General features: G+C 39.7%; 2 protein-coding genes across 6 annotated transcripts in view; one reads left to right on the top strand and one right to left on the bottom strand.

Annotated features, from left to right (window-relative positions):
- The window catches only part of rwdd3 (RWD domain containing 3), a 10,322-nt gene extending 5,151 nt beyond the window's left edge, over positions 1 to 5,171 (top strand). Inside the window, exon 5 of the mRNA XM_061068022.1 lies at positions 35 to 5,171. Within this exon, the coding sequence (XP_060924005.1) occupies positions 35 to 269 (235 nt within the window). The 3' untranslated portion in view covers positions 270 to 5,171. The remainder of the gene's footprint in view (positions 1 to 34) is intronic.
- On the bottom strand, positions 2,267 to 27,557 carry LOC132998400 (proprotein convertase subtilisin/kexin type 6-like). Of its 5 annotated transcripts, XM_061068019.1 has the most exons (22): positions 27,067 to 27,551; positions 25,808 to 25,912; positions 23,769 to 23,879; positions 23,507 to 23,650; positions 23,276 to 23,352; positions 21,493 to 21,581; positions 20,747 to 20,919; positions 20,447 to 20,659; positions 17,124 to 17,224; positions 13,802 to 13,905; positions 13,295 to 13,412; positions 12,235 to 12,420; positions 10,078 to 10,214; positions 9,253 to 9,408; positions 8,080 to 8,182; positions 7,529 to 7,725; positions 6,227 to 6,314; positions 6,037 to 6,140; positions 5,406 to 5,535; positions 5,012 to 5,124; positions 3,428 to 3,491; positions 2,479 to 2,548 (listed from the first exon to the last, which is right to left on the bottom strand). In XM_061068019.1, exons 1-21 carry the CDS (start codon positions 27,229 to 27,231, stop codon positions 3,436 to 3,438), a joined length of 2,670 nt encoding a protein of 889 aa, XP_060924002.1. In that variant the 5' UTR covers positions 27,232 to 27,551; the 3' UTR covers positions 2,479 to 2,548; positions 3,428 to 3,435. The 5 variants fall into 5 exon arrangements, with proteins under 5 accessions (XP_060924000.1, XP_060924003.1, XP_060924002.1 ...); XM_061068017.1 differs by lacking the exon at positions 3,428 to 3,491 and having other exon boundaries at positions 2,267 to 2,548; positions 27,067 to 27,549; XM_061068018.1 differs by having other exon boundaries at positions 2,479 to 3,491.

Below are 27,557 nucleotides of genomic sequence, written 5' to 3'. Positions count from 1 at the left end.
TTAAGATCTCTGTCTCTCCATGTGTTTCTTCCAGCCTCCAGAGATTTGAGGTGAAAGACTACAATATGTTACCAGAGCTGAGTGCAGCCTTTCAGGAACTCCACATGACAGAGCTTTACGACCAGATACTGCCTTCGTTGGGTGACTTGGCAGCACACAGGGAACCCAGTGACAAATCCAGAATCGACAAGCAAAGCTTGCCTGAAGGATCAGGCAAAAACAGGAAGGCCTCACCTTTTTCCCAATATGCAATTATTGCACAACACTAGCTGTGCTGTATCATCACAGCTGACACAAAGGTACTTGATGTGAAAAACAGGGAAGGTTTCACTATTGCTGAAGTGCACAAAATGGACGTCAAGTTAATTGTCTGTGCCAAACATCTATCATGGGTAAATAATTAGACGAATGTTACTAATGCCATGACAAATCGAGAGCAGACAATATGAGTTGTTAGAGCTCAGGTGTTGGTAACAAAATCAGCGATGGCTCTGTTCTACGAAGTTGTGTCAGTAAACTATGATGGTGGCAGTGATCGAGCATGAACATCACCAGGACTCCAAAAACTGGAGTAACTAAAGCCAACATTCATTCTGCTATCAACAACTTACCACAACAATGTCAAAATGGTTCCGATGATCTGAATATATTCTATTTAAAATAGAAAGTAGAACACTTTGTCTGCAGAATTACCTTCTGCTGCATGCAACCGTGTCTTCTAGTGAAACAGAAAGCTCAGACATGAATTAACATGGACACATGTTGTCAGAATTCATAGTGAAGTGGATTATATGTGCTTTATGTAAAAAGCACTGGGGGAGAATAGAGAAAGTTAAACACTATATACCAAAGACAAATTGTCTTTGGGAATTGGAGTTAAATATAGAAATCTAAGAAGATTATTGGTATAGAACGTGTATTTCCGTTACTCTTCCCACAGCTGCGCACAAGCTATGGACACAGGCTTATCATATGCAGTGTTGGGGAGTAACGGAATACATGTAACGGCGTTACGTATTTAGAATACAAATTATGAGTAACTGTATTCCGTTACAGTTACAAAATAAATAGATGGTATTCAGAATACAGTTACATTGTTGAAATCAGTGGATTACATGACGGTACTTCTCGAGTTTATTCACTCTCTCGTAAATCCACCGGCGGCAAAGCCCCCAGGAAGCAGCTGGAGAGCAGGGCTGCCGTAAGAGAGCCCGGGCCCCCGGCGGCGTGAAGAAGCCTCACCGCTACAGGCCCGGGACCGAGGCTCTGAGAGAGTTCCGTCGCTACCAGAAATCTACGGAGCTGCTGATCCGCAAGCTGCCCGACCTGCGCTTCCAGAGCTCCGCTGTCATGGCTCTGCAAGAGACCAGCGAGGCACGCCGGGTTCACACCGGACGCTGAAGCGCCGGACGCTGAATAATATCACCCGTTGACCCAGTAGTATAAAAGCATAAAGTCACTTGTTGCTCCAACATTAACTGCAACAGCGTCCCAATTTAATGTCATCTATCTTCAAGAACTTCTCCGCTGTTTGCTCCGTTCAATGTCGGGTGTCGAGGGTAAATTACGTATTCTCCGCCCCCCCCCCTCTCTTTTTATCTTTATGACTGCTTGTGTGTCTGTAGTGGATGGGCAGAAGGGGGCATTTAATAATGTGATCGGTAAAATTGGTAAAATTAAAACTCCAGGACAACAGAAGGTGAATACAAACTATTGGATGCATGCTTTTTCATTCATTTATATCATATATATGCCATATATAAAATGTCATCAATATCGTTTAAAATAATTTTTCAGTGTGTTTCCTGGAGCGATACGCTCGCGTCAAGCGCAAAAAAAATAGACTCGACGCCGAAACGATCGCTGCACTGCAAGGCAGCCTTGGCTCAGGGGGGGGTCCTTCAGCGTCCGGTGGGGCCGGCACAGAGGTGGGAGTGGATGGGAGCCGGACATCCAGCTGCCCCGCCGCATCGGCGGAGAGAGAGTTTAAACTGCTGCTGCTCCACTGACTATAACAACGCCGCAATCATGCACTTAAAAAATGCAATACAAACCGGAAGTATTCCAAGTATTCAGAATACGTTACTCAGATTAGTTAATGTAATGGAATACGTTACAGATTACATTTTTGGGCATGTATTCTGTATTCTGTAACGGAATACGTTTTGAAAGTATCCTTCCCAACACTGATCATATGTGACGATCACATAGGCTACGAAATTATTTATTATACATGATGAAAGGAAATATGACAGAGAGAGACAAATTTCAGAATTAATTATTTATTTAAAAATAACATTTGGTGCAGACAAGGCAAGCCGTTGATGGGGGGGCTGTCAGATCCCCCATACTTTAACTTCCATGTAACTTATTCAGTTTAAAGCCATTCACAACACTTACGTTGTTATCTATATTCTAACACTTAGTAAGCATAAAGAGGTGTTGGCTCCTCATCCATTTAACAGACAGGTATGGCAGCAGAACTGACGATAAAGCTTCCTCTCACAGAGACGGTTGGACTTGACCATGTCACAGAAAACCTCATCAGCTAGCAGAGCAGAGGAGAGGCAGGTAGTCAGCTTAACATACAATGGCTAAACACAAGAACGTTACTGTCTGCTCCCTGTCAAAGTTCCAGACTGGATATACCGCCAGTATCTTGGGGATTTTGCATGCTCGGTATTAATAAGCATTTCCACTTTTCCTGGACTGTGTATTCATCCCCATACTAAAATGATGTATGCCCCTTCACTGTATCGCTGTTGAGACCACTAGGTGCTACAAACCTGTAAAAAACATATGCAGTCTATGGTACTACTATATATTCTCTACTTAGCTGCTGTTGACACCAGGGACCTGTGCTATGAAGCAAGCTCACCATTCCCAGGATATCTTTTCATCATCCAGCATCACCTAACTTAACACCGGCCATCATGATAACCTGCACTACTAAGTTAACTGTCTCAGTTAAGCCTGGGTTATCTTATCCAGCTACAACACACGTGTTCATGTGACAGAGGTGGAGTCTTTGATTTTGAGTAACATTGTAAGATCCATGAATAAAGTTCTTACTATGATATAAGAAGAAACACTGATATCTGCCAGGTTCGGGTTAGTATTAGCGACATTCAAAGTGAAATGTAAAGAATAATCACATAATTTTCAAATGTATAGGTACTAAATATTGAGTCACCTTTTCATTATGTTAAACAACTGTTTCTTAATCAATGTTGTAAAAAATTCAACTTTGTTTATGTGTTCAGTGACACAGGGCATCTATTGCACTTCTGTCTGTCCTTTTCCCCCGTTAATAAGAGTATTTCTTGGGGTAGTATTTCCTTATTCTGGTTGAGGGTTAAGGACAGAGGATGTTGCACCTTGTTTAAGCCCTATGAGACAAATTGTAATTTGTTAATATGGGCTATACCAGAGGTGTCAAACATGCAGCCCGCCAGGGGGTCCAGCTCGGCCCGCCGGATGCAAGGCATGATCTAAAGAAAAAAGAAGAAAAATTTAATTCGAAAGAAAAAAAGAAAAAAAAGTCAAACCACCATCTCACTCTTTGCCAGTGATTCTCAAACTGAAGGGGCGCAGAGGCATAACAGGTGGGGCCCGCGACCGGGAGGGGGAAATGTGAGGCGGAACTAATGTTTTGACTTCGGCATCTCTTTAACAGTCAAACAGTAAATAAATCATCGTATCAGGCCAGCATGAATAACCAGGAGCGGGAAATGTGTGTGTGTGTGTGTGTCCAGACAGAGGAGAGACTAGTGTATATTTTAGGTCTGAAAACTCTGGCAGCTGACAGTATGAGACCCAAAAAATTAAGAAGATACTTAGAAACAATACGCCCCAGTCACATGCATGTGTTCTTTTTGGTTGAGGTTTATCATCGTTGTAACAAAGTGATTATAATTTAATAATTTTTTCTCTATTTTTGAAAAAGTAAAGACTGATGGAGGAATGTAGTGGTAAATGTCACCAAACGTACTTCAATTAAGTTGAATTTAAGCAAAATTGAAACAGATTAACAGAAATAAATGTTGCATTTTTTAAAATTAAATTAAAAGGTGATCTTTGCAACTTTGTTATTCAGGAAGTTTGTATCAAACAAGTAGCCCTTCGTACTACTCAGTACCTTCGAAGAAGCTCTCATTTTCAAAAAGGTTGGTGACCCCTGCCATAGATCATTGGTTCCCAAACTGGAGTACGGGGTAAACAAAGTGGTTCAGGGGGTACGTGGTGGTGTGCATGAAGCCCCGGGGGGCTGGAATCCCACCTCAGCCAGCGTGCACCAGCCCTCACCTTTCACTTTCAATGCGTGCGTCAGACTCCTAAGTTCGTGTTCCAAGACGGGTCGGACCCCTCTGTTATGTTGGTTTCATGTTGGTATCCGCTGCCCCCAGGCCCCCCCACCCTGAGCGACGCGACATCGTCCAGGGCGGAGGGGCGTGGCGGTGAAAAAAAACAGGGGGTACGAAGCTATTATGCTATGATTTTACTGGTCTGGCCCACTTTAGATCAAAATGGGGAGTATGTGGCCCCATAACTAAAATGAGTTTGACAACCCGGGGCTATACAAATAAAAATTTGACTGATTGACATAACTAAAAATGAAAAGAAACAATAAATATGAATTTCGATCTTTAAAGTATATTGCTAAAGATAATTCAGTCAGGACCAGTTTGGCTCTTGTACACACACAAGCTCAATCAGTCTATCAAATTGTATTTGTATAGATCTCACAAATAGCTATATGTCTCATAGGGCTTAACAAAGTGCGAAATCCTCTGTCCTTAACCTTTAAACCTTTAAAAGAGTAAGGGAAAACTAGAAGGAGGAGCTGCCGTTGACACTTCCAGTATATTTTAAACTGCAACCCATAAACTGAAGAGATCAAGTGGCAGCTTAATTTACAGCAGGAACACATTCTGTGCTGCAAGGGATGGAACACTATGTCATTAATAAACTTGTTAAATGAAGCTGATGTGGGTGATAATGTCAAACTCACCATTTCTACATGATGCATTTACAATACAAGTCCTGCTGACCAGACTGTAACCCTCTTTGCATTTTGTGCAGGTTTTTCCTGGGCCACTGCAGCTCAGACAGTTTTCCTCACACCTGGAGACAGAGTGAAATAAAACCCATAATAACAAATTATAAACAAATATATTTGTTCTGTTTTCCTTTTATAAACACATGTTGTTTTGAGGGAAAAACCGTTACATTACAAATGCACCTCACACCAAAACGTTTCAGTGTATTATTCAAATGTAACAATATAAAGAGCAGACATACCATTACACCCTGACTGACTGATATGAGTTTTGAGCTGGTTACGAGATTATAGGAAGACATTTTAAAAGGATCCAGGGATGAATCAATGATGTTTGTGAGCTCACCTCTGACAAATCTTGTGGGGGACTCCTGCTGCCTCTGCAGAGTAGTAGCCAGGAGAACAGGTCTCCACACATCTCCACTCCTGCTGCAGGTAGCCGTTAGTACACTGGATACACTCCTTCTTACCTCGTCCTGGGAAATATAGATACTACATGAAATCTACAAGTATAACATCTAGTTAAGTTTCTTGTATTTTTGCACTTCCTGTTTTATTGTGTACATCACTAATCCTTTCAAGTCCAGATTGTTTTAAACTCACCTGGTTCCTGCACAAGTAAACCCTTTCTGTAGTCTTCTCAGTCTGATTATTCCCTGCCACAGCATTGTTGCTACCTCCATGTACACGCTTTCTCATGTTTTTTCCCTGTGAGGGTTTCCTGGTTAGGGATTTTTGTCCTCTCCTTGCCTGTTTTGGATTGTGCTTGTTTGGTATTCTGTGCACAGCCTTCTATACCGTTGAGTTTTTTAACCTAAAGCAAGTCACTGTATGACCCTTTTTCAGGAGCACACAGTGCTTCGGAAAGAGGTGAGAATGTATCCAGATCTATACCTGCATCTTTTTCAATGTATCTGCTTGATCACAGACGGCTGCTATGATTTTTTTTTTTAAGGTACTGTAGAAAGTGCACTGACCTGTACAGGTCTGACAAGAGGAATGGCAGGGGCTGCACGTCATCTCTTCAAGATAGAAAAAGGTTCCATTGGTGCATTCAGGAATACAGATCATACCTGCCAGACTGGAAACCCCCAAAAAACATAGACATTACAACACTTTTATTAAACGAAAGCTAAAATATGACTAATAGTCTGAGTCCTCACATACCTGTAACCTTCACTGCAGGCACTGCATCTATCTGCATAGCTCAGGCATTTCATACAGGTGATATTACACTTCAGACAATGTCTCTGATCTGGTATGGACAGCATCACAAGCATCAGTATAGATGTGCACTATGCCAAGCCGTTGAGCATTTATTCCATATCCTTGATATTACATGTCAGTCCCCTTCAATATTTAGGTCTCTGTCAGCACTAGCTGGACATTTGGTCGCATCTTACTGTACTTGTTCAGCATCTTACTGTACTAGTTCAGCATCTTACTGTACTAGTTGAACAAAAAATCTTTTGCACCTTTGTTCAACTAGTTACAACAGAAACGTTATTAGTAACACTGTGCGCTGCACTGGTAGCATCAAAGTCCCTACTAGTTTGCTTTTTGCTGCACTAGTGGCCCTCTGGACCAAACTAGTAAAGCTGAAAGTCTTACTAGTTAACTAGTTAGCTGCCAAAGCTCTGACATGTTAACTAGTCTAACATGGATTCAGCTCACTAGTAAACTAGTGAACTAGTGGGAGCCAAAATGCACACTAGTTTACCAGTTAATGCCTGTTTTTACCTTACTAGTAAACTAGTGATGCTCAAAATGTTTACTAGTTAACTAGTGGAGTCCAAATAGCAACAAGTAACAATAGTAACATTTTGAGCCTTATTAGATTACTAGTAAGGCCAAAATAGGCTTAAACTAGTTAACTAGCGGTTTAACTAGTGCAGACAATTTTAGGGCACTAGTTAACTAGTACGACTTTCAGCTTTACTAGTTTGGTCCAGAGGGCCACTAGTGCGTCAAAAGGCCAACTAGTAGGGACTTTGGTGCTACTAGCGCTGTGCACACTCTTAGAAAGTTTTCTTTTGGAACTTATTCGACAAAAGTGGTACTAGTTGCTGAAAGAGAGTGGCTAGTTAGAGATTTTGTTCAACTACTACGATAAGATGATATTACGATATTATTATCATTATTAATATTATGGTGCGCAAGTGTTCCTGGTCTCCTGAGAGAGGGAGAGAGTGTTCTCCATGCTCTCCCTCTCTCCTCCCCTCCCGCTATCTCTCTCTCTCTTCTCTCTCCTCTTTTCCACCCATCTCTTATCTTCTCCCTGCTCACCCCAACCGTTCTAGGCAGATTGCCGCCTACATTTAGTCTGGTTCTGTTAGAGGTTTCTTCCAGTTGTTGAGAGAGTTTTCTCTCATTACAGTCGCCAGAGTGCTGCTTACATTTTAACTGCCTTGAAATAAATATATATTATGATTTGGCACCATACAATGAATTGAATTGCATTGAACTTACTCTCATCAGCAAAGTAGCCTGTGGGGCAGGAATCAATGCAGCTAGAGTTGAGTGGGTTGAGATAGAGACCTCTTTGACAGGAAAGACAGTGTCCAACAGATTTGCCAACACATCTCTCACAACCTTTATAGCATTGTCTACAGCGATGCGCCCCTATGTCCTCATAGTGTCCCAATGGACAGTGGCTCACACAGGTTCTAAAAATGTATGCAGGAAGGGATAAAAAGAGTCATCTTACAGCAAAACATGGTTTCCATTGGTACTCTTTTGGCTTGGCAAAATACCTAAATGATTCTTAACTGACCCCAGTAGGTTTTTAGAGGTCTTTTTGGAAAGACACCAAAAAAGCAAATGAAGACAGTGGGATTGGGGTTCAAAAATTGAGAAAAAATGCGGATTGTTGATAATTTTCTATGGGTTTTTCACAACACATTTCACACAGTCAACTGATCAATTGAATAAAATTAAATATGTTTATACATGCAGTTATTTAAGCCTGCTTAATTATATTGACTTGTCTTCTGCTTCTGTTTATTTCTTTCAGCTCTTACCTGCCACTTTTCAAGCTGCCTGAGCTGAAGTGGACACAGTTACGGCAGTGATCAACATCTGGTCCATCACAGCCCTGGTCTCCACACTCATGGTGACATGGTCCTCAATAAAAAACACATTGATTTTAATCTGCATCTTCATCATCATACCTATAACCTCCTACATTTGTTGCTCTATCATATGGGTTGGACAATGTTGTGGTAACTTAGTGTCCATCTGTTACATGGAAATTAAGATATTTTTTTCTTATCTCATAGTCACCTCCAAAGCTATTGGCTATTAAGCAACTTAAACATGTCACCTGACTGATAAGCCTCAAAAAGAAAGAAACTAGTGGTAAATTAAGCAAAAGACATCAAACTAGTTGACCAAAGATAACAGCAGCAGACAACACATTGTGAAAATAGAGGAAGAAAAACCCAAACACAACAGCCAAAGCACTAACTCTTACTGGACAAGCTGAAGGTGTCATAATCCACCATTCAACAAAGGCTGGGTGAGCAGAAATATAGAGACCAAAATACTAGAGGAAGACCATTAATCAGGACTCAGAATGAGAGGACCAGACTGGAATTTGCCATAAAACTCAAAGATGAGCTGCAAAAGTCCAGGAACAAAGTTTTAAGGACAAAAAAGAAATACATTAACTTCTACGTAAGTAATGAGAAGGCCAGATTGTGACAAAAGAGGGATTGGTTTATGATCCAGGGTTAGGGTGCATTTCTTTCACCTCTTTCTCCCCTATTTGCTAGTTTACAGAGAAATAACACAAACTACTCATGGGGAACTTTACAACCAGAACAACCATTGTCAACAGAACAAAGGACTTCAATTTCTGAGAAATTGTACTACGTTTCACTTTGACACAAAACATCATACATGAAGAATGCAGCATTTTTAAGTGGGTAACAGGCTTGATACCATTATTGCAAATAATGGCTATGCAAATATTGAAAGTTATTTATTTTTTGTTAGTCTGATACGAATAGTGAAATTTCCATCTAGATATAAATATCAGAAATGAAAGCTTAAATTCTAAACCTGTTGTTCCAATAGTTCTGGAGGGTTCAGAGTTTTTGACTTTACAAAAATTAACTTCTGTCAAGCAAACTTTAACTTTATTTGTAATTGCAATGTATTTCAGTGATGTGAAGGATAGGAAATATTCTTACCATTGTACTCCTCCTCCTCCTGGAACTCTTGCTCTTCCAGGACCTCAGCTGGTGCTGTGATCTCTAATGTTCTTGAACGGGAGGGCTGAGTTTTGTAGGGCTGGTAAGGGTTCTGAGATGTTCCATAGAGGACCAGTGTCCATTCCTTTAGGTTGCCTGTACCAAGTGAGATTAAGGTTGTGTAGGTTATCTTCAAATAGCCTATGAATGTTTGTCTGAGTATTAGAGTGGACACAGTGTGGCAGGGTTCCCATGTCTCCTTAAATTGTCTTAAATTGACCATGAACTTGATGCAAAATATTACATTGCAGGCTGTGCATAATTTGTATATAATGTGTGTATGTGTAAAGTTAATTTATTTTTAAAACATTTCTTCTAATTTCCTCAGTATTCATCACTCTGTCAGGAAGTGTTACAATATTAACCCAACTCAATATGGTAATTTGATATGTTATTAAGCCTAGTGATAGGTTTAAATAAATTATTTTCTCTATCAAAGAAATTCTTCGAAAATTTCGTGGATCTTCAATTACATTTATTAAGGTCTTAAAAACATTAAAGTTGACTTGAAAAACGGAGCAAGAAGCCTGTGTGGACATTTTCCCGCCAGGTGAACACTAGTGTTAACTATTACACTGGTCATTTTAGAGGGAAAAGCTCTGACTTGTCAGTGTGTGCAGACTCACACGTGTGGTAAAGGTGCTTGAAATATTTCTCATTTATTAATTATGCTGTGGGAGCAGCGACGTAACACCTTACCTCTCCCACCCTACAACAGTTACATGGACGACAACCCTAGAGTGGGCATGAATTGTTGGACCTTACCTTTCACCTCAGGGTTGCGTGGTTTTGAAGGTGTGTCAGTAATGTCCAGTGTCCATGTTCCTTCTGCCCTCTCGCCCCAAAAATGAACCGTCATGAACTCCCAGTTGCTGAAGCCCTCGTTGGAACTGTCAAACAGTCTGTATACATAGCAAGAAAATGAGCAGCTGTAGAGGTAATTGTGTCAAACTCAATCACTGATAGTGCCAGATGTTTGACATATTTTCTTGGCTGCCAGTTCATTAATGTTTGGGGTTAAGTTCTGTGCTGTGGAAACCCTTAAGATGGAGTCAAGGTGTGCATCAGGGAGACGACCCCTGTCTAAGGTTTCATCTTCATCACAGAGAAAAGCTGCTCACACAGGTATGCAGTGTTGTGCAGGGTCACACTTAAAATGGACTAGTTCACGTTCATAGTTATTTTTTTTACATTTTGAACTAAGTTCACGGTTCACAAAAATGACCTAGTTCACGTTCATTAGTTCTGTTTTTTATTGGGATGATTTAGGTGACAAACGTACGATCATCATATGAAAACTCGTGTATCGTTCACCTCATCGTTCACGATACACGGCAGTCAAGATAGACATATGATATTTTCTCTTATTAAACTCAGATAAAACAGAGGTTCTAATACTTGGCCCTAAACACCTTATAAATACATTATCTAATTATATAGCTGCGCTAAATGACATTGCCCCCAGTTCCAGTGAAACCAATTTGTTCTTTGATTTTAACTTTTTTTTAAATTCTAGGACTGCCTTCTTTCAAGTTTAAGTACATAACAATTAAAAAATCTGATATGGCCTGTCTCAAAAATATGCAGGGAACCAGTCCACGCCTTCATTACATCCAAACTTGATTATTGTAATTCCTTATTATCAGGCTCAGCAGTAAGTCGTTAAAGACTCTGCAGCTTGTCCAAAATGCTGCAGCACGTGTCCTGACAAGAACTAAGAAAAGAGACCACATATCTCCAGTATTAGCTTCACTACACTGGCTTCCAGTTAAATCTAGAATAGAATTTAAAGTTCTCCTCCTCACCTTCAAGGCCCTTAATAATATGACACCATCATTGCTTAAAGAGCTGTTAGTACCTTATCAACCCACTAGAGCACTGCGCTCCCAGAATTCAGGTTTACATGTTTTGTTGAGGGTTAAGGACAAAGGATGTTGCACCTTGTTTAAGACCTTTGAGACAAATTTTGATTTGTGAATATGGTCTATACAAATCAAATTTCAAGCTTTCAGGTGCACCAGAAATGGTGACACCCAACTTGACCCAACATGCACTGAATTCTGGAGACATTCAACTGAGAGCCTCTGGACTGGAATGTCAGAATAAGCCAATGTAAGAACACGTCAGACAATCCTCCACAGGATTCACCACGACCGATCGGGCATGTTAAGGATTTTTCCAACACGTGACAAATAGAAAAACTAAAAGAATACAAATATTTCCAAATTTAAAAGAGGAGCTTTACACCTAGAAGTCAAGAGAGCTTTTGGTGAAAAGGGACAACACCGGTGTCAATGTGCTGTCAACAAAAACATGTGATCTCTACAGCCACACCAAGTCGACAGCCGACATCCCCCTCACATGAATGCTCCAGAGATTTCTGTGTTCTTGTGAATGTGTTGGAAAGGAGGCTCTTCTGTTGCTTTGCTCATGTTTGAAAGGCAAAGTCCAGAGAAAAAACTGACCCAATTCTGTGGACATCCTCCGAAGTTCATGTCTGAAGTGGTGGCCTGAAGTTCTCTTTGTTTCAGTTGTTGCTGCAATGCATTTGAGTCCTAAGTTGTGTCTCTCTGTATACCTAACTTGGGAGAGATTTATTTTACAACTAGTGAGGATGTGTTTGAGGGGACCTGGAGTTGAGCAGTATGGGCAGGATGAATCTTCGTTTAGCCCCTGCTGTAGGTTTTTGGGTGAAGGGAAGGACGTCATAGGTTGCTCTGAGCAGAAAGCTGATACTTGAAGGGGTCTTTAAATAATGTGCAATAATGAAAACTGTGTAGACCTCTGTAAATTAAACCAAAACAATAGCATCTGCATGGATGGATACCAATAGAATATTTGTTAGTAATGAGCCTTAAACAGTCTTTAATATTGATGCATCTCTCCATTTACGTTTGTTGGGGTGCTCAGTGGAGCTCTCACCTCTTGGCCAGTAGCTGTGATCTTGTACCAGATGGAGAGATGAGGTTAATCTCCAGGTCTCCTCGTCGTGGGTGGGCGATCAGAACCCTGACCACGACATGCTCCAGGTAATCCACCAGCTGCTCAGGTTCTACTGAACAACCCGTGGTAATGCTGCTGTTGAGATTTTGACCAGCATGGATGTACCTGGAGAAGCCAAAAGCATAGGCATTATATTATTAAACAATAACTGTTAGAATACATTGCACAGATGCAATAAAGTACATGGCTGCACCATTTACAGTATATTTATTTAAATCATTTTTTAGTTTATATATAAAGTCCGCTTTTGAAGAAACAAGGAACAAAATATATAGGTTAAGTCTAGGCCAATCTATCATCCCATAAGTAAATGTATTGTGATGTTATTTTCCACTTCTCAGTTGTGTGTATGTTGCCTTGGATAACTGATCTTTAACATCTTGCATATATATCAATTGATTATCTATCAAGGACCAGAACCGTAACTTCTTTATTGTATTGTAATGTCCATGCATGTTACTGACATAAATACATTTTTGCATTTGTTTCCAGGGTTGCTCAAATATAAAAAATCAGAAAATCAGTTTGTGCCTTCATTGTGCTACTTTCCTTATTTAATGTATTTCCTCCTTCCAGGGTCAAGTTGAGAGGATGTCACACCTTGCTTTACTATGAGACTAATTGTGATTTGTGAATATGAGCTATACAAATACAATTGGATTGATTGATTGATGCAAATAGAGTCTCATTTGTTAGTTTCTATTTATTTGATACCAAAATAAATATATATAACAGTTAAATAGGCATCTCCAGGGGATTCCTGGATAGTAAGTTCAATTTCTGACTGCTCTACAGGTCTACCGAACTCACCAGCCTACCCAAATGTTAATATTCTCAATGGTCTGTTTTCTCTCTTATATAATACAGATATAATGGAATTATTATCATCCATGCTGCTGTGGTCTAGTAGTGTTGTTCAAACAATTAATCATTCATATGCTAGGTGTACAATGTAGACCACGCACTACGTTTACCTCACCTGGTGGCTCGCACAAGTCTTTGACTGCAGGTGTGCTGAGGAGGTACAGTCCTCCACTTTGAAGCCTCCATAACCATGGCTTCTGCATCCACCAGGCCAAAGCCATACAAGTGGCTGACTGTGGGAAAACACCCCAAACCGTATTGGTTTAAAAAGCAAAGAGTAAAATGTAGATAGATTAATAATGGCTATTTAATTCATTATATTCACATGGTAGTCATTTTCTTCTGACATCATGATCAGTGTGGGAATCTTAAATGCTGTCACCAAAAGAATGTGATACTTATGTGATAACTTCACAGCAGTGCCATTTCACATAAGCATTTTACTTGATTTTTACCAGTATAATATAGTATAAAAGTAATGTGATTTATGAGTTCTGTGTTATTAGAATGGCCTGCATTACACTGATTTAGTTTAACGAAATATTAAATTCTTAAGGTACTTCAAGTATAAATAAGTCCTATGTAAGTACTATGTTTGAATTATAAGTAAAATGCAGTATGCCTCTGTGTCCAGCAGCATTGGTCTTCCAATCATCAGCTTTCAGGTGCACAGGTCTAGATGTCTTTACCAGAAGATGTTGAATATCCCTCCACGTCAGCAAAAGACTGCCGAAGAAAAGACACAACTCAGAAGCCTGACAGAGTGATGTATGGCTCTTATCTTTGTTAAGGCTGCTGTACACTAGAGGATAATCGGGACGATTTATGACCCGATTTGCCCCTTCTGACTATCGGGTGACAGGGTGTTCCTGACGGGAGGTTAGTTGATGTCGATTATGTGCCCAAATAATCCTGAAGTGTGAGCAGTTAACAAAAAAATCATGATGCTACCAATTGAGTCGGAGCCTCCCCGATTTCAAACCCTAACCCCATGTTTTTATATTTACAATAGACAATGAGAGCGAGCTGACAAGCATTACCAACAGGGTGGTGCATACTTTTACAGATGCAGCTAAAAACAAAAATACATTCCCAACTCAACTTCAAACTGCAAAATGTATAAGCCAATCCTGCCTTCTCAGCCATGACAATATGCAAAGGTTTTTTTCCCCTTTTTTTATGTTTTCACTGCAAAACAGAAACACGATGTTGATCATTTTCCATGTTTGTTTTAATTCTGAATTCATGTTTAATCAGGGTAAATTTTCCACATTACTGTTCCGAAGGTGGCAGTAAAGCACCTCAAGGTCATTTACCAACCGCCCTAAAAAAAACTGAATAAGGGGAAGAAGACTGTGAGTTTCCGTGAGAGAAGTCTCTGGAATCTCCACTGTGAAATCTTTCCTTACAAAGGGCAAGTGTGTCGTCTAACATTCTGGCCAAATCATCTAGTGTGTGCCATCTAAAGAATATAAGATTACATATTGGTTTAAATCTGTCATTATGTCTGTTTCCCACTGTCTGTCTCTGTTCGCTTATGTCTGTGTATGCCTGTGCACATTGTGGGGGAAATTCCCTCCTCACAACCATTATCTGCATGCACACTTATCATTCATCAACTCAATCAGCTGAGTATTATTTTAAATACCAGTTCTGCATCTACACTTTGCCAGCTTGTCACTTCTACCAGTTTGGTGTTAAGCACTCAGGACTTTGTTCTTCAGGATAATTCCCTGCAAACCATTCAGTCTGTTCAACTCTTAAGGAGCCACTTATTACTCAGTTGCCATTCCAAAAGCAGGTCATCTTTCCCAACCTCCCTATTTGATCATCATCATTTCTATTCTGTGATCTACTCTGTTCTATTCTGTGAGTGGCTGTGGCTCAGGGGCTAGAGTGGTCATCCTCTAACAAGCTGGTTGGCAGTTGGATCCCAATCATCCCCATTCTGAATGCTGAAGTGTAGTTTGGACAAGATACTGAACCCCAAATTGTCACTTCTCATAAAAAAGGTTCATAGATAGATAATCCACACTGGCAATTGCTCTTTTCAACAACTCATACTATATAAAATAATAGATCACTTTCCGGTGAATTTAACGGGGTCTAACTTAACAGATAAGTGATGACAAACAATCCAGATTCATTATTTTCACTGGCAAGTAGGTGCTCATCTATTATGGTTTAGTACTTATTTTAGGAACACATCCTTTACATCCATCAAATGCAGCAAGGACTCCTTGGGAACAAGTTATTCAGTGAAGCAAAGAGGTCAGAATTCCTCCCTGCGATACATAATTGAGATCAGGCATATAAACTGACCCAGGTGAGGCCAATGCAAGAGTAGCTGAAACAAGTCTCTTTAAAACAGCCACTTCATCAGTGACTGAAACCCTATTGCATCTCCTCTTACTTAGCACACTCCCTATTCCACAACCCTAGAGGCTCAGACTTCATTCACTGGATTAGGAGAAGTTCTACAACAGCGCCTGTCCATGTCCTGCCGAACCCCAACTGTCAGTTCAATGTGACCTAGGTCAGGAACTGCACCTGAATCTTTCCATGGAGCAGTGGAGACAGTGGCTTGACAGGGCAGACCACCCATTCGTTTTGTGGACCAATCATCGACTTACATTTAAACAGCCTAAGAGTATAAATCACAAACAGGCTTGCTGACTAATGTCGCCCCTCCAGTCCCAATCCTCCAGTGTGGGGGAAGCTTTTAACTTGGATTGATTCAGGCCACACCCTGATGCTCCAACACCAGGGCATATCTGCCTGTAAATCCAGTTACATGGAGGGGCTTTGGGGGGGGGGTGTAGCAAGATGGTCCAAAAGTTGCAGTTATTCAACTTCAACTGGAATGAGCAGTGGCATGAATGGAAACGATAGCTTTCAAAATAGCAGTCATATCATTTTCCTTGAACAGTGTGCCTTGGTTAGTGTCTAGATCTCAAGACTGACACCAGAGCAGATATATGTTATCATCATATTAAAGAAGAGAATTTAGAAGTGTAGAGGATAAGAATATGCCCTGAAGTTGTATGCCACTCCCTCTCAGTGCAGTTTTAGTCCCTCCAGGTGTTCCTGACTTATTGCATTCACAAATATATGAGGACATCCTGACCATTGTCTTTCACACTGAAATCTAATCAGTTTATCATTGAGTCCAATAGTCAAATGGTCAAAATAAAGACAGACTTAAATTATCATATTCAAGAGATGCCAAAAACATGTTTTGTGTTGCATATGTGACCTTGACATTTGACTATTGACCACTCAAATTAAATGAACATTTGTGCCAAATTGGAAGAAATTCCCTCAATGTATTCTTCAGATAGTGTGTTCATAACAACAACATATTAATTTAGAAAGGTTACAGTGAGATTGACCTCTGACCATCTAAATCTACAGTCTCGACCTTACTTATAAAGTACCTTGAGATAATGTCTGTGGTGATTTGGCACCATACAAATTACATTGATATGAATTGAAATTAAATGAATTGAATTCAACATACATTTGTAGAATGTCCATCAAGGCGCTCTTGAGAAATCATGTTCACAATAATGGGATGGTCAACGAGACAACATATAATGCTTCTGGCTCCTAGAGACCAGTAGTGAATGAAGCTTTGAGGAATGAATCCATTAACTAAAAAGTTAATCATATCACTAGTCATGGCACTGATCTGTCTGAAGGCTGAACTCCTCTGCAGTGTATTTGTCATGTACTAGATTGTTGTTTCAAAACAAAGTTCGAATTCAAAATCTTCTTCTTGATAAGAGTACATTAGGCTAATTATTTGGCCATGCTAATGCCCCTAGTGGTCATGTAAAATACAATGAATATATTATTTTCTATTACCTTACCTTAAGAGGAGTATCATAAAAATATATATCATATTTCATGCTTTCTAAAGATAAAAGGAAAACTTGACTGACTTGGCCTCAAGGGTGAGGGCAACAATTCCGGCCACAATGGGAGCCGAGACAGAAGTGCCGGTATGAGCATCAGTGCAGCGGTGCCGGAGGTCAGTGGTCACCTGTAAGGGAGCACAAACACAGTTTACTTCCAATTCAATGTTATCGATCTAGATCCATGCACCCCTCCAAAGGGCCAATACAATTTGGACTTGTATAAACTACTCAAAAGTCATAGTCTGAATTGGGACAACATACCCCTGCTGGACATTAATTCTTTGTATAGATCAAAAGCCAAAAAAGGTTGGAAACCCCTGCTTTGATATGTCACAACAATGCTGTCTCCTAGAAAGTACTGTAAAAACTGTAACAGCAAATATCTTTTCTACAAAATGGAATTGTGACCAGCTTACATTTCCTATTGAGATGATAAGGATATGTTGATTATTTTACATACTTGGCAATTCAAGTAATATGTTACAGAGGGAATCAATACAGTCTCCACAGGAAACACCACCTTGCATAAAAATATTCAATTCTAGTGACTGTGACATTATACATGTGTTGGGATTTCGAAGCCAGACAAAGAACAAAGGAGAGGCCTACATGAGACTTAAAAAGCATGAGCTAGAGTTTTCACTCTGAAGCCAAACAATCCCAGAATGCCTGGGAGGACCCCCATGGTTTTTCTCGCCGCTCCTTGAGTTTGAACTCTGAAGGGAGGCAGGCACCTCTCAGGTAATAAATGGAGCTGCACCCCTGAAACTGTGCTTTTTCCTGTGTACTCGGTGTCTGAAAGGGAGTAACCACTCAGACGTTTGTATTTTTAGTTTTATCTTAAGTCTACTTTGTCAAGGAGAAAGAGACAAATTCTCTCCTTTCCGGCCCCAGCACGATTGCCGCTGCCACTGACCGAACCAGTGGACCGCCGCTCCCGAGGCCATGCACACAATTCACTTGTCTTCCTGAAATACGCAGATCGCGCATGACTGAACCGTGGAACAGCAACAAGTAAGAGGCTTTTATGTCTGGGCAGTGACTAGTTTAATAATTAGCGTGTCATTATTTGTGTATGATTATTATTTTGTGTATGACCACCGTGTCATGTGCCATTGCGCCGTGACAAAGCCACGTTTCCGGCCGCACTGTTATTGTCCGACCAAGTTTGTGGAGATAATTTCTTTGCATGTTTTCCTTCCCTCTTTCTCTCTCTCTTTTCTCCTAAATCCGCCTACACACTTTCCGACCTGTACCCACACACTTCACCTATATATATATATATATGTGTTCGAGATGCGAACACGCTATTTTAAGTCTCAGAATTCTGAGACTTAAAATAGCGTGTTCGCATCTCGACGCCATTCAGCACTTCAAACCACGAGATAGATCAGAGCACCCCTTTGTTCTCAAATTTCTCTTTGTCCAAATCACGTGGTCTCTCCTTAATCTTGATTTCGTAACCATGCGGTTCTACCACCATCTTGAATACGGCCAGACGACGTCACCAACGTCACCAACTAACCCTAACACACACACACACACACACACACACACACACACACGCACACACACACACAGATATACCATCGGTATTACATGTGTGTTATAAATTGTGATAAGTGCTGCTGTTGTTGTTATCTTTGTTATAGTGGAGTTCTGTTGGAATAGTAATTATTGATTGACATTGATGTTATTATATTTATTAAATAAATTCTAGTGATCCTTGAGTTGGTCCACAACTCTTCCGTCTGTGCCCGACACGGGCTGATTCAATGTAAACTCATACACAGGACTTACTACACCAATCATAGACTGTCTAAATTCTATCCCAATGTAGCTGACACCTGCAATAGATGCAACCAGTCCCCTGCCGACCTCATACACATGTTTTGGGCATTACCAAAGCTTACTGAATTCTGGTCCAAAATATTTGATACCCTTCAAATTGCTTACCATTTTGTGGCCGACCCCCATCCCCTCTCTGCCCTCTTTGCTATCCCACACAACAAAATCTTAACGGCTGAGGCACAACATTCTATGGCCTTTTGCACTCTGTTGGCTAGGCGCTTAATTTTGCTGGAAGCACAACTTGCCCCCATCCTACACTCGATGGGTTAAGGAAGTTCTTCACAACTTAAGGTTGGAGAGATTGAGGTTCTCCCCCAAGGGCTCTCTGAGGAAATTTGACAAAATCTGGAACCCCTTGTTGTCCATTATAGACTCTTTAGATATTACACCTGAGGAGTCAGATATCTGAGTTCTGCTGACGTATCACTAAAACTTACACTCTCAAATAATTAGTTTTTCTTAAATTTACTCTGTTTTTTTTTTCTTGTTTTGTTTTGTTTTGTCTCAAGTTTTTTGTTTTTGTTTCCCTTAGCTTTGTTTCTTTTTTTCTTTTTCTCTTTTTGTCTTTTCTCTTTTTTCTTTTCCCTTCACCTAGAGACAGGCAGGGTTGGGACCTCTACACGGGAAGGATGTGTGGGTGGGTGTGTGGGAGGGGGGGTGGGGGGTCACTGTAAATTGTAAAATTTGGAAAAATGTGAGCATTGTACAGTATCTCTTTAATGTCCTCATTTTGTATCACCGTTGCTCAATAAACATACTATAAAAAAAAAAAAAAAAATTCTAGTGTATTAAACGTACTGGTATTTTGTGATTATTTGTGCATATGTATGTGAATACAGCTGGATTATGATAGCCTGTACTCAAACTTAAACCCTTCATTGTTCATTATATAATCATTATCATCCAAACTGAGATTGATCTTTACAGATTGATTGTTGGTCCCTGATACCAGGGCGGTGCCCTGTCTTGGATACATTATAATTACAGATTGTATTATTCTTAATTGATAATTTTATTGTTTTTCAATAATTATTTCATTGATAGCAATCCTGATGCACAGTATTATCTTCAAAACAATGCAAGGTCATTTGACTTCGACATTTTGATAACCAGTTTTTGTACCAAAAGCTGCTCCTAAGATATCACGTTCACGAAAAACAAGTACATACTTTGTTCAGCCATTTTTGACCTTTGGCTACAAAAAACAAGTGATTTAATCAGATTTCAGATGGGGCCAGTGCCTCCCCACCCATCAGTGGTACCCAATTAGTGAGCATACATACCAATTTAGGTGCAAGTATAAACCAAACACTAAAGTCACTGTGACGTCCTGAGCTGTCTCCTGAACATACACACAAGGTTTAACTTAGATATGTTAAAACACGAATCAGATTTATTTACTGATTAACTCGTCCCCCTATAATTCCAGTATATGTTGTATGTTTCAATAATATCTGAGCTTACCTTAATGGAATGGCCATATATACAATACTTACAATCTTCCTTTCATTAAACTCTCCACTGCTGTAGGTCGTGGCTATGATAGAGCTGCAGACCTCCAGGTACCACGGCTTGTTTCCATTCTCTGTGGTACTGGAGATGGAGATAGTGTAGATACTGCTGGTGTAACCATCACATGAACAGTGATCACCCTGCCGACCTCCGTTACCTGACGCCCAAACAAAAATGCACCCCAAGCCCTTGCGACCCTGTGTGAAATACATAGATCTGTTGTACTTTGATTTTATACAAGCAATCATGCATACAAACAAAACCTATTTTATGAGTCATCAGACCTTCTTAATGCCTTGCTCAAAAGCCTGCTTTGTTAACGGTCCTGGGCCATCCACTGTCTTGCCATCGTCTCTTGGCCCCCAGCTGGCACTGTATATGTCAATGTAGTCAGGTCGGATTCCCAGGGCCTTGGCTTCTACTATATCAGTCACATCACCATCCAGCATCCGAATCCCTGTAGCCATGGAATATCAGTCTAAATACATCAAACCCATTTTATAATAACACCTAGTCCTTGAATCTACATAGCATCATATTACACAGAGATAATGGGTATATACAGTAATGACAAAAAGCACCATCTACACAAATAACATTGCCATTTTTTAGATTAGAGCACAGAAATCACATTCAGAAAAGTGGTATCCATTTTACTCCACTGCATTTATCTGACAAGTGTGGTTATAGTATAATCTAAACTTTACCAAAACCTCACCATCATTAACATCTGATTTCGTACCGACCGAGGTACACTCTTCAAAATGAGAAAATGCTAAAGGAAAGCAAATCTCAATTAAATGTGTATCAGCAAAACGGCTCAGTCCTTGATTTAAACAAACATTTTAAGTTTTCTCAACTTTTTTTCTTGTGTTCAGTTAACTCACATAAGCTTTACAGGTTTTTTTTGTTAAAATGTTTCAAAACATTAAGCAACAACAGTGGGCTCATATTTTTCAGACAGCATGGAAAACATGCAAGACAAATCTTCATTGAATCTTGTAATGTTGAGCAAAGGACAAAACTCTACCTCCAATGCGAGCATTGTAGGCAATCCCAACGATGCAGTGGGAGTTATTGGCCACTGCTGCAACTTCACCTGCACATCGTGTTCCATGTCTACATGTAAACACAGGGCAGATGTAGAAATTACAACCGCACATACAGCGAGATCTGTTTCAATGCCAAGTGTAAAGGGAGATTATTATGAAAATGTTGAGGATAAAATAACTTGACAGTGGTGTAATATAATTATCATAGTGCAATTAAGTCTTGATGACCACTCAAAGCACTTTACATTTTCTATGTTTACATCTGATAAGGTCCAGGGAGGTAACGTAACTATTTAGGTCAAATCCAAAGGTGATGATATAAAAAGGTACAAAGAAAATGTGAATTCTAGAAAACATCATCAGTCTTTGATGTCCTGGACCTGACATTAGCTGTTGATCTTGTAGTTTGCTTTGGTCCTCCGTGTCTGTCAAAGCTCACCCCAAACGGTCGCCCACACTAAGTCCGGTTCTGCTTGAGGTGTCTTCCAGTTAAAATTTAGTTTTTTCTCTCTACATTTGTCAGTGCTGCTTATGTGGGAGCTGTTGTGTTTCTCTTTCATTTTTAAGGTAGAGTACCTTGAGATAATGTTTGTCTGGATTTGGCAATATACAAATAAAATTTAATTGATTAATTTCGGTTGAACACAAGCTCCCAGATCTACATTTCTAAAGCATATTCCAGTGTACTTTTTGAAGGCTATAGTTCAGCTCCCAGTTTTTCCTTTTTGATGTTCGGGTTCTAACTGTGTGGTGTGCTTCATGAATAGCCAATGCTTTTATACTCAATATTCCTCAATTTGCACTAACTGTGTCATACTGGTGTGTCAGCTAACCCCCCTTTGCCAAGCCTTATAGTATGACTTTGATTAAGATTTTTCATAAGCCTTCCATAATGGAAAATATGTCATCATTGAAAAAAGCACATTCAATAGACCTACAGTATGACATCTCATTTTGCAGGCAACCTCCGCAACACAGGTCATCTCTCACAGATCATGAAAATAAGGTCCTCCATACTTTAACTAAAACCTCCTGTCTGTTCAATCTCAAAATCAATTATTCATAGTTGGCTATGGACATGGGTTCGACCAAGCGTTCTGATAAGAGAGAGGCGAGTCGGGAAAGAGGTCTTTGTTAAGTTTGCTTTTTTATGCCAAGTTGGAAAACAGTGTGGTGGGGTTTTGGGTCAGAAGGAGGGGATTGGGTTGGATTCTTCATCTCCTGAGAAACTGCAGCCTGATACATATTAGAGAGAGTTATTGAACTGTTTGGAACTTGCTATAGTCACTAGGAAAAAAAAAATCTGATAGAATGCTGCTCCTTTTTCCATCATGGTGTACACATCAATACTGTCTGCTTTCATCATTTTTGTGAGGGTTCCTTATAAATCATCACGTGATAAGTTCAAAGCTTTACAAGGAAGATTTCTTGCTCAGACAGAAAGATATCCTGTGAATGAGAAGAGGATAATTAAGAGGGTTGTACTTGTTTGTTCATATGAAATGTGTTTTAGAAACTATTTAGTTCAAAAGAATAAAATACAACTTGAGAGAGAAGTTCATACTGTCTCTTACCTTCACACAGCTAACCACAATAGCTCAGTGCAAAGTGAAAAAAAATATTTGGATGCTGTCAAAAAAGGGTGATCAGGTGTACGTTGCACACTGATACCCTTGAGTCTACAATCCATCAGGTGAACTGCAGAGTCTGTTCAAGCTAAGAGTGTGACAAGGTGGAAACATTTGGGGAATTCTTTCTTACACGTTTTCATTGCGAGGGTCATAGCGTGGTGAAGGGTCATGGTCATTCCCATTGACATCATAACTTGCGAGATGGTCCTACAGAAATGATTAAAGAACAAAGTGGAAATAGTGACAAATAGGTGAGACAGACAATATCACTCTTAGTACGGTTATTGAAACCGGACCACATCCAGTATATCATCCTGTACCTATCTATCGAAGCTTGGAGATTTTTTGAAAGATAACATACATAGTTTGGAGCCAGGTCAGGGTGGTTCCTCTCAATACCATCATCCAGTATGGTGACCACCACATTTCTGCCGGTGTAGCCTCTCTGCCAGGCTGATACAATGTTCATCTCTGACCGACAGTAGCTGCTCTTATCATCACAGTGCTGAAGAAAGTCACAGACGACAAGCACCAAATGGCTAATCTTGATTCATTATAATGGTAATGTTATGTATGTTATGTAATGGTAGGTTAGCATGAATGATTCAGTGTACTATACTTACAATGTACCACATGTTGGACCATTTAGGGTCGTTGAAATTAATGAGGTTTGGGTCACTATGGGCATACCTCTTAACTCTTAGTTTTACTACCTGCTGCTGGGCCCAATCCACCTATTGAAATGGGAAGAACCCTCAGTTACAAGTGTAAAATGCCAGACTTATACCTATACAATTATATACCTGTAGATGATGGGTTAGTGAGGTTTTCCGTCTCTTTGGGGATACTAAAACTGCTATGTGTGCATCCAACAATACAGACAAATCTTCATAAAACAAACAGTGACTGCTGCAGTTATGTGAGTACACCAACAAAGACATGATATTTTGGGGGAGATAAATGTCTCTGTAACAGTGTCTCAGTAAGTGTGACAACTATAACGTGATTAACGTGACTTTAAAACAGAAACACTTGGCACTTCATGTTCAGGGCTCAACTCTATCTAGGTCTGCACACTTGTGCTTTGCATAGCCTTCCATGGATTACACTGTACCGTATTGCCAAGGAGAGTAGTTGAACACACACATACCTGCAGTCCAGCCGAGATGCAGAGAATTACAAGAAGAATCACAAAAAACTCTCTTTACACAACTGTCCCTTAAGTGGAACTATGGCTATGCTATAATCCTAGTTAGTATTAATCTATTTTTTTATAATGCAATCATTACAACACTGGCTAGAGAGTGAGTCTAGATTTGATTCAATGGAGGCCACTCAAATATAAGAATTTGTAAGAAATTATCCAAATTTGACAAATATAGTTAATGCAAGTAATCTCTCTTGAGATTTACTCGGTTGCAACTATGACATCAATCATGTGCTGAATTAAATTGTGTGGGGGCTGTGGCTCGTAAGGTAGAGTGGGTTGTCCACTAACCAGAGGGTACTTCGATTCGATCCCAGGAGATTGTTTGACAGTAATGTAGGATCATTAAAAAAAAGAAACAGTTGAAGACATACAGTATCTGTTTAAACAGGCCTCCGGGTAATTTTTGTGCAGTTCTGCCTGTATGCACTTCATTGTATTGTTTTCCTGTGTACAACTCTTTAAGCACTTTTAAACACGTTGTGACTCCTGAGAGTCTTGACTGTGAAAAGTGCTATAAACTTTTTGCTTTACTTACTTAAATTATTTAACTTTTAATTGAATATTGCGTATATATAACTGCACACAGTTGTGTAATGTTCTTATAATTCATTAGAAATAAATACTGGGCAATATTAGTTCTTGTTTCCAGCATAGAGCACTGGTGATTATCACTGATTAGCTGGTGAAATGCAAAAGATAAAGTTTTACAAACCTATGTGAAGTGATGCCAGTTTGTCACTTTAAATGGGCCTGGCTTAGCAGCTCTGATTAAAAGGCTTTGAATGAGGGGAAACATTTCTGACCATGTTTCTGACCATTAAAAGAAGCTGCTCACTGTATCCATCTACAAAAAATTATATTTTTCTTATGTATAAATACCTAAAACAAAGACACACTTCTCCATTATGTTACAAACTGTTTTTTCTGTTCAATGTTGTAAATATTGTTATTTTTAAATCCAGAACACAGCAGCTGGGCTTCTCAATGGTCTTAAAGGCAACACCACATTACCCCTGATCCTTGCTTCTCCCCATTGGCTCCCTGACCGTTTTAGAATGGATTTTAAGATTTTGCTGATCACTTTAAAGCCCAAGAGTGTCTGGGCCTAGGCTACATCACAGAACTTTCTACCTCTGCCAGCATGCAGTCTTAGGAACGGCCTACCTGAGGAGGTAATGCTCGCTGAGTCAGTGACTTATTTTAATCACTTCTTAAAACCTACTTTTATAGACTTGCTTTCTTGTGATACTGTGATTTTATTGTTTTCTATTCACCTTTAATTTTACTTAAATTTTTTTTTTTTCCGTAATTTTACTGCTTTTTCGTGTTCAAGTTTTATTTAACTACTTTTGGGTAGTTTCTCCCTTCTTAAGGAAAGGGAAAGAGGATGTCACACCTTGTTAGCCCCATGAGACAAATTGTAATTTATTGATTGATTGATCTGAGACTCACCTTGGGATCCATATGGATGAAGCTGTGGGGGCCCTTCAAAGAGTAGGCAGCTCTGCGAAAAACTCTCCTGTGGTGGAAATGGTAATGATCCTCCAAACTTCCTATCTGATCAAACATAAGACAAGAACATTACAAATATTAAAATGTGAAATGTAAAATATTTAGCATTTAACTACCCATATAACTGAACTACTGTTTACTTAACTCTTTGCTTAATGTCAACCATTGTTGGGTCTGATATAAATAACTAAATAGATAAAAGGAGAAAAAAAAACTTGAACCTGATTTTCAAGATCAAAAACACATTTTTGGCTATCTGTAAATTCTGTCACTTACTAAATATGCAAGTTTTCTCTTGACTTTGCACCAAAAATGCGAGCAGGATTCTCAGCAGATGTGTACAGATGGTACACTGCAGAAATAAACTCCAGACTTCAGTCTATTCTGAGTCAAACTACACCTGTGTTCTTCCTCACCTCCTTCAACCTCAGCTCGTTTTAACTTTCTTTTTCATGCTGTAGTTGTAACTAATCATTTTATCAATGCTTTTGTTAGATTTTGTTAAGCTTCATGAATGTCACTATTAGCAAAGGTCATCGTTTGCACAACACATATACTCCTCTATGTGAATACAAAGCAAGCTAGAGAAAAGATGTGCATTATGCACACAAACCCAACCAATTGGGAGTGTGGCTTTACAGGTATTGACAAATCCATCAAGCTGTTTTTTGTCCTATTTGTGTACATTTGCAACTAATAACGTTAGGAGTAGTCTATATTAGAAAATGACCTTAATGAGACACCAAGTTCAGAGATATGGATGTAAATAAACAGGTGGAGTTTCTGAATTTCAGAAGTGATGAACAATCTACAAGGATGTATCACTTCATGCTTAATGCAAATAGATTCAATAAATGTTATATCATTTTTTATCTAACTATCAAAAATACCCATTGTAACAAAACTAAATGGCTTATAGAGAGATAAGACAAGGTCAATCTCTTTTCTTTCAAGAAAATGTTCCCGACAGCATTTTGAATTTTAAAGTTAATCATTATTTTAAATGGGATAAAGAATATTAATTTGACTGTTTGTGAAATTGCAGCTGAGTATTTCTCAAATGTCATAAAGTCATTGTGATAGCTTATATAACATCTGAGTCTCAGTATTGAGATCAGGTCGCCAAAAGTGACCGTTCCTTTATACACTTCATACATGTTGACAGCTACCTCGTCCGTACCAGTAAACTGTGTTGTTACCTTTCCCAGGTTGATAAATCCGTACTTTGCTGCGACTTGATCAGCTTGCTCGGGGCCGCTTGAGATCCGCACCGCCCAGTGGTTTGTGTAAACATGCCCCTGTCCTGTGACGACTGACGGACTGATCCCAACAGGGAACAGAAAGAAAACCAACCAAAAAGTCATCCTGCTTGAAAATCACCGGGACAGAAGAAGGAGCTGTTCAGTGAGCAGCATAGCTTTGAGTCCAGTCCGTCATGTTGTGAACCCACTGTCACTTCAAGTCTCCTCCACACAGCAGAGGGCGCTGCTATGCAACAACACTTCACCGCCGCAGCTGAAGCCAGCGGCGCAGAGACCGAAGTCCGCAAACCAGAGGATCAGATCCGAGCCGACGCTGCTGTCACTAATGTACACTACCTAAGTTTGGGGTCACTCAGACAATTTCGTGTTTTCCATAAAAACTCACACTTTTATTTATCAAATGAGTTGCAAAATGAATAGAATAGTAA

The sequence above is a fragment of the Limanda limanda genome, chromosome 3 (assembly GCF_963576545.1).
Source record: "Limanda limanda chromosome 3, fLimLim1.1, whole genome shotgun sequence".
Lineage (NCBI taxonomy): Eukaryota > Metazoa > Chordata > Actinopteri > Pleuronectiformes > Pleuronectidae > Limanda > Limanda limanda.
The sequence above is the reverse complement of the archived record's forward strand: the minus strand, read 5'-3'. Positions and strand labels throughout refer to the sequence as shown.

What these genes read in the sequence shown, in the direction of transcription:
- LOC132998400 (XM_061068017.1), bottom strand. Translation starts at nt 27,231, where the DNA reads ATGACTTTTTGGTTGGTTTTCTTTCTGTTCCCTGTTGGGATCAGTCCG. An exon ending in GGTCCAACATGTGGTACATT is followed by an intron (nt 23,651 to 23,768) that starts GTAAGTATAGTA and finishes GACTTTCTTCAG; the next exon opens with CACTGTGATGATAAGAGCAG. An exon ending in CTGACCTGGCTCCAAACTAT is followed by an intron (nt 23,353 to 23,506) that starts GTATGTTATCTT and finishes TCATTTCTGTAG; the next exon opens with GACCATCTCGCAAGTTATGA.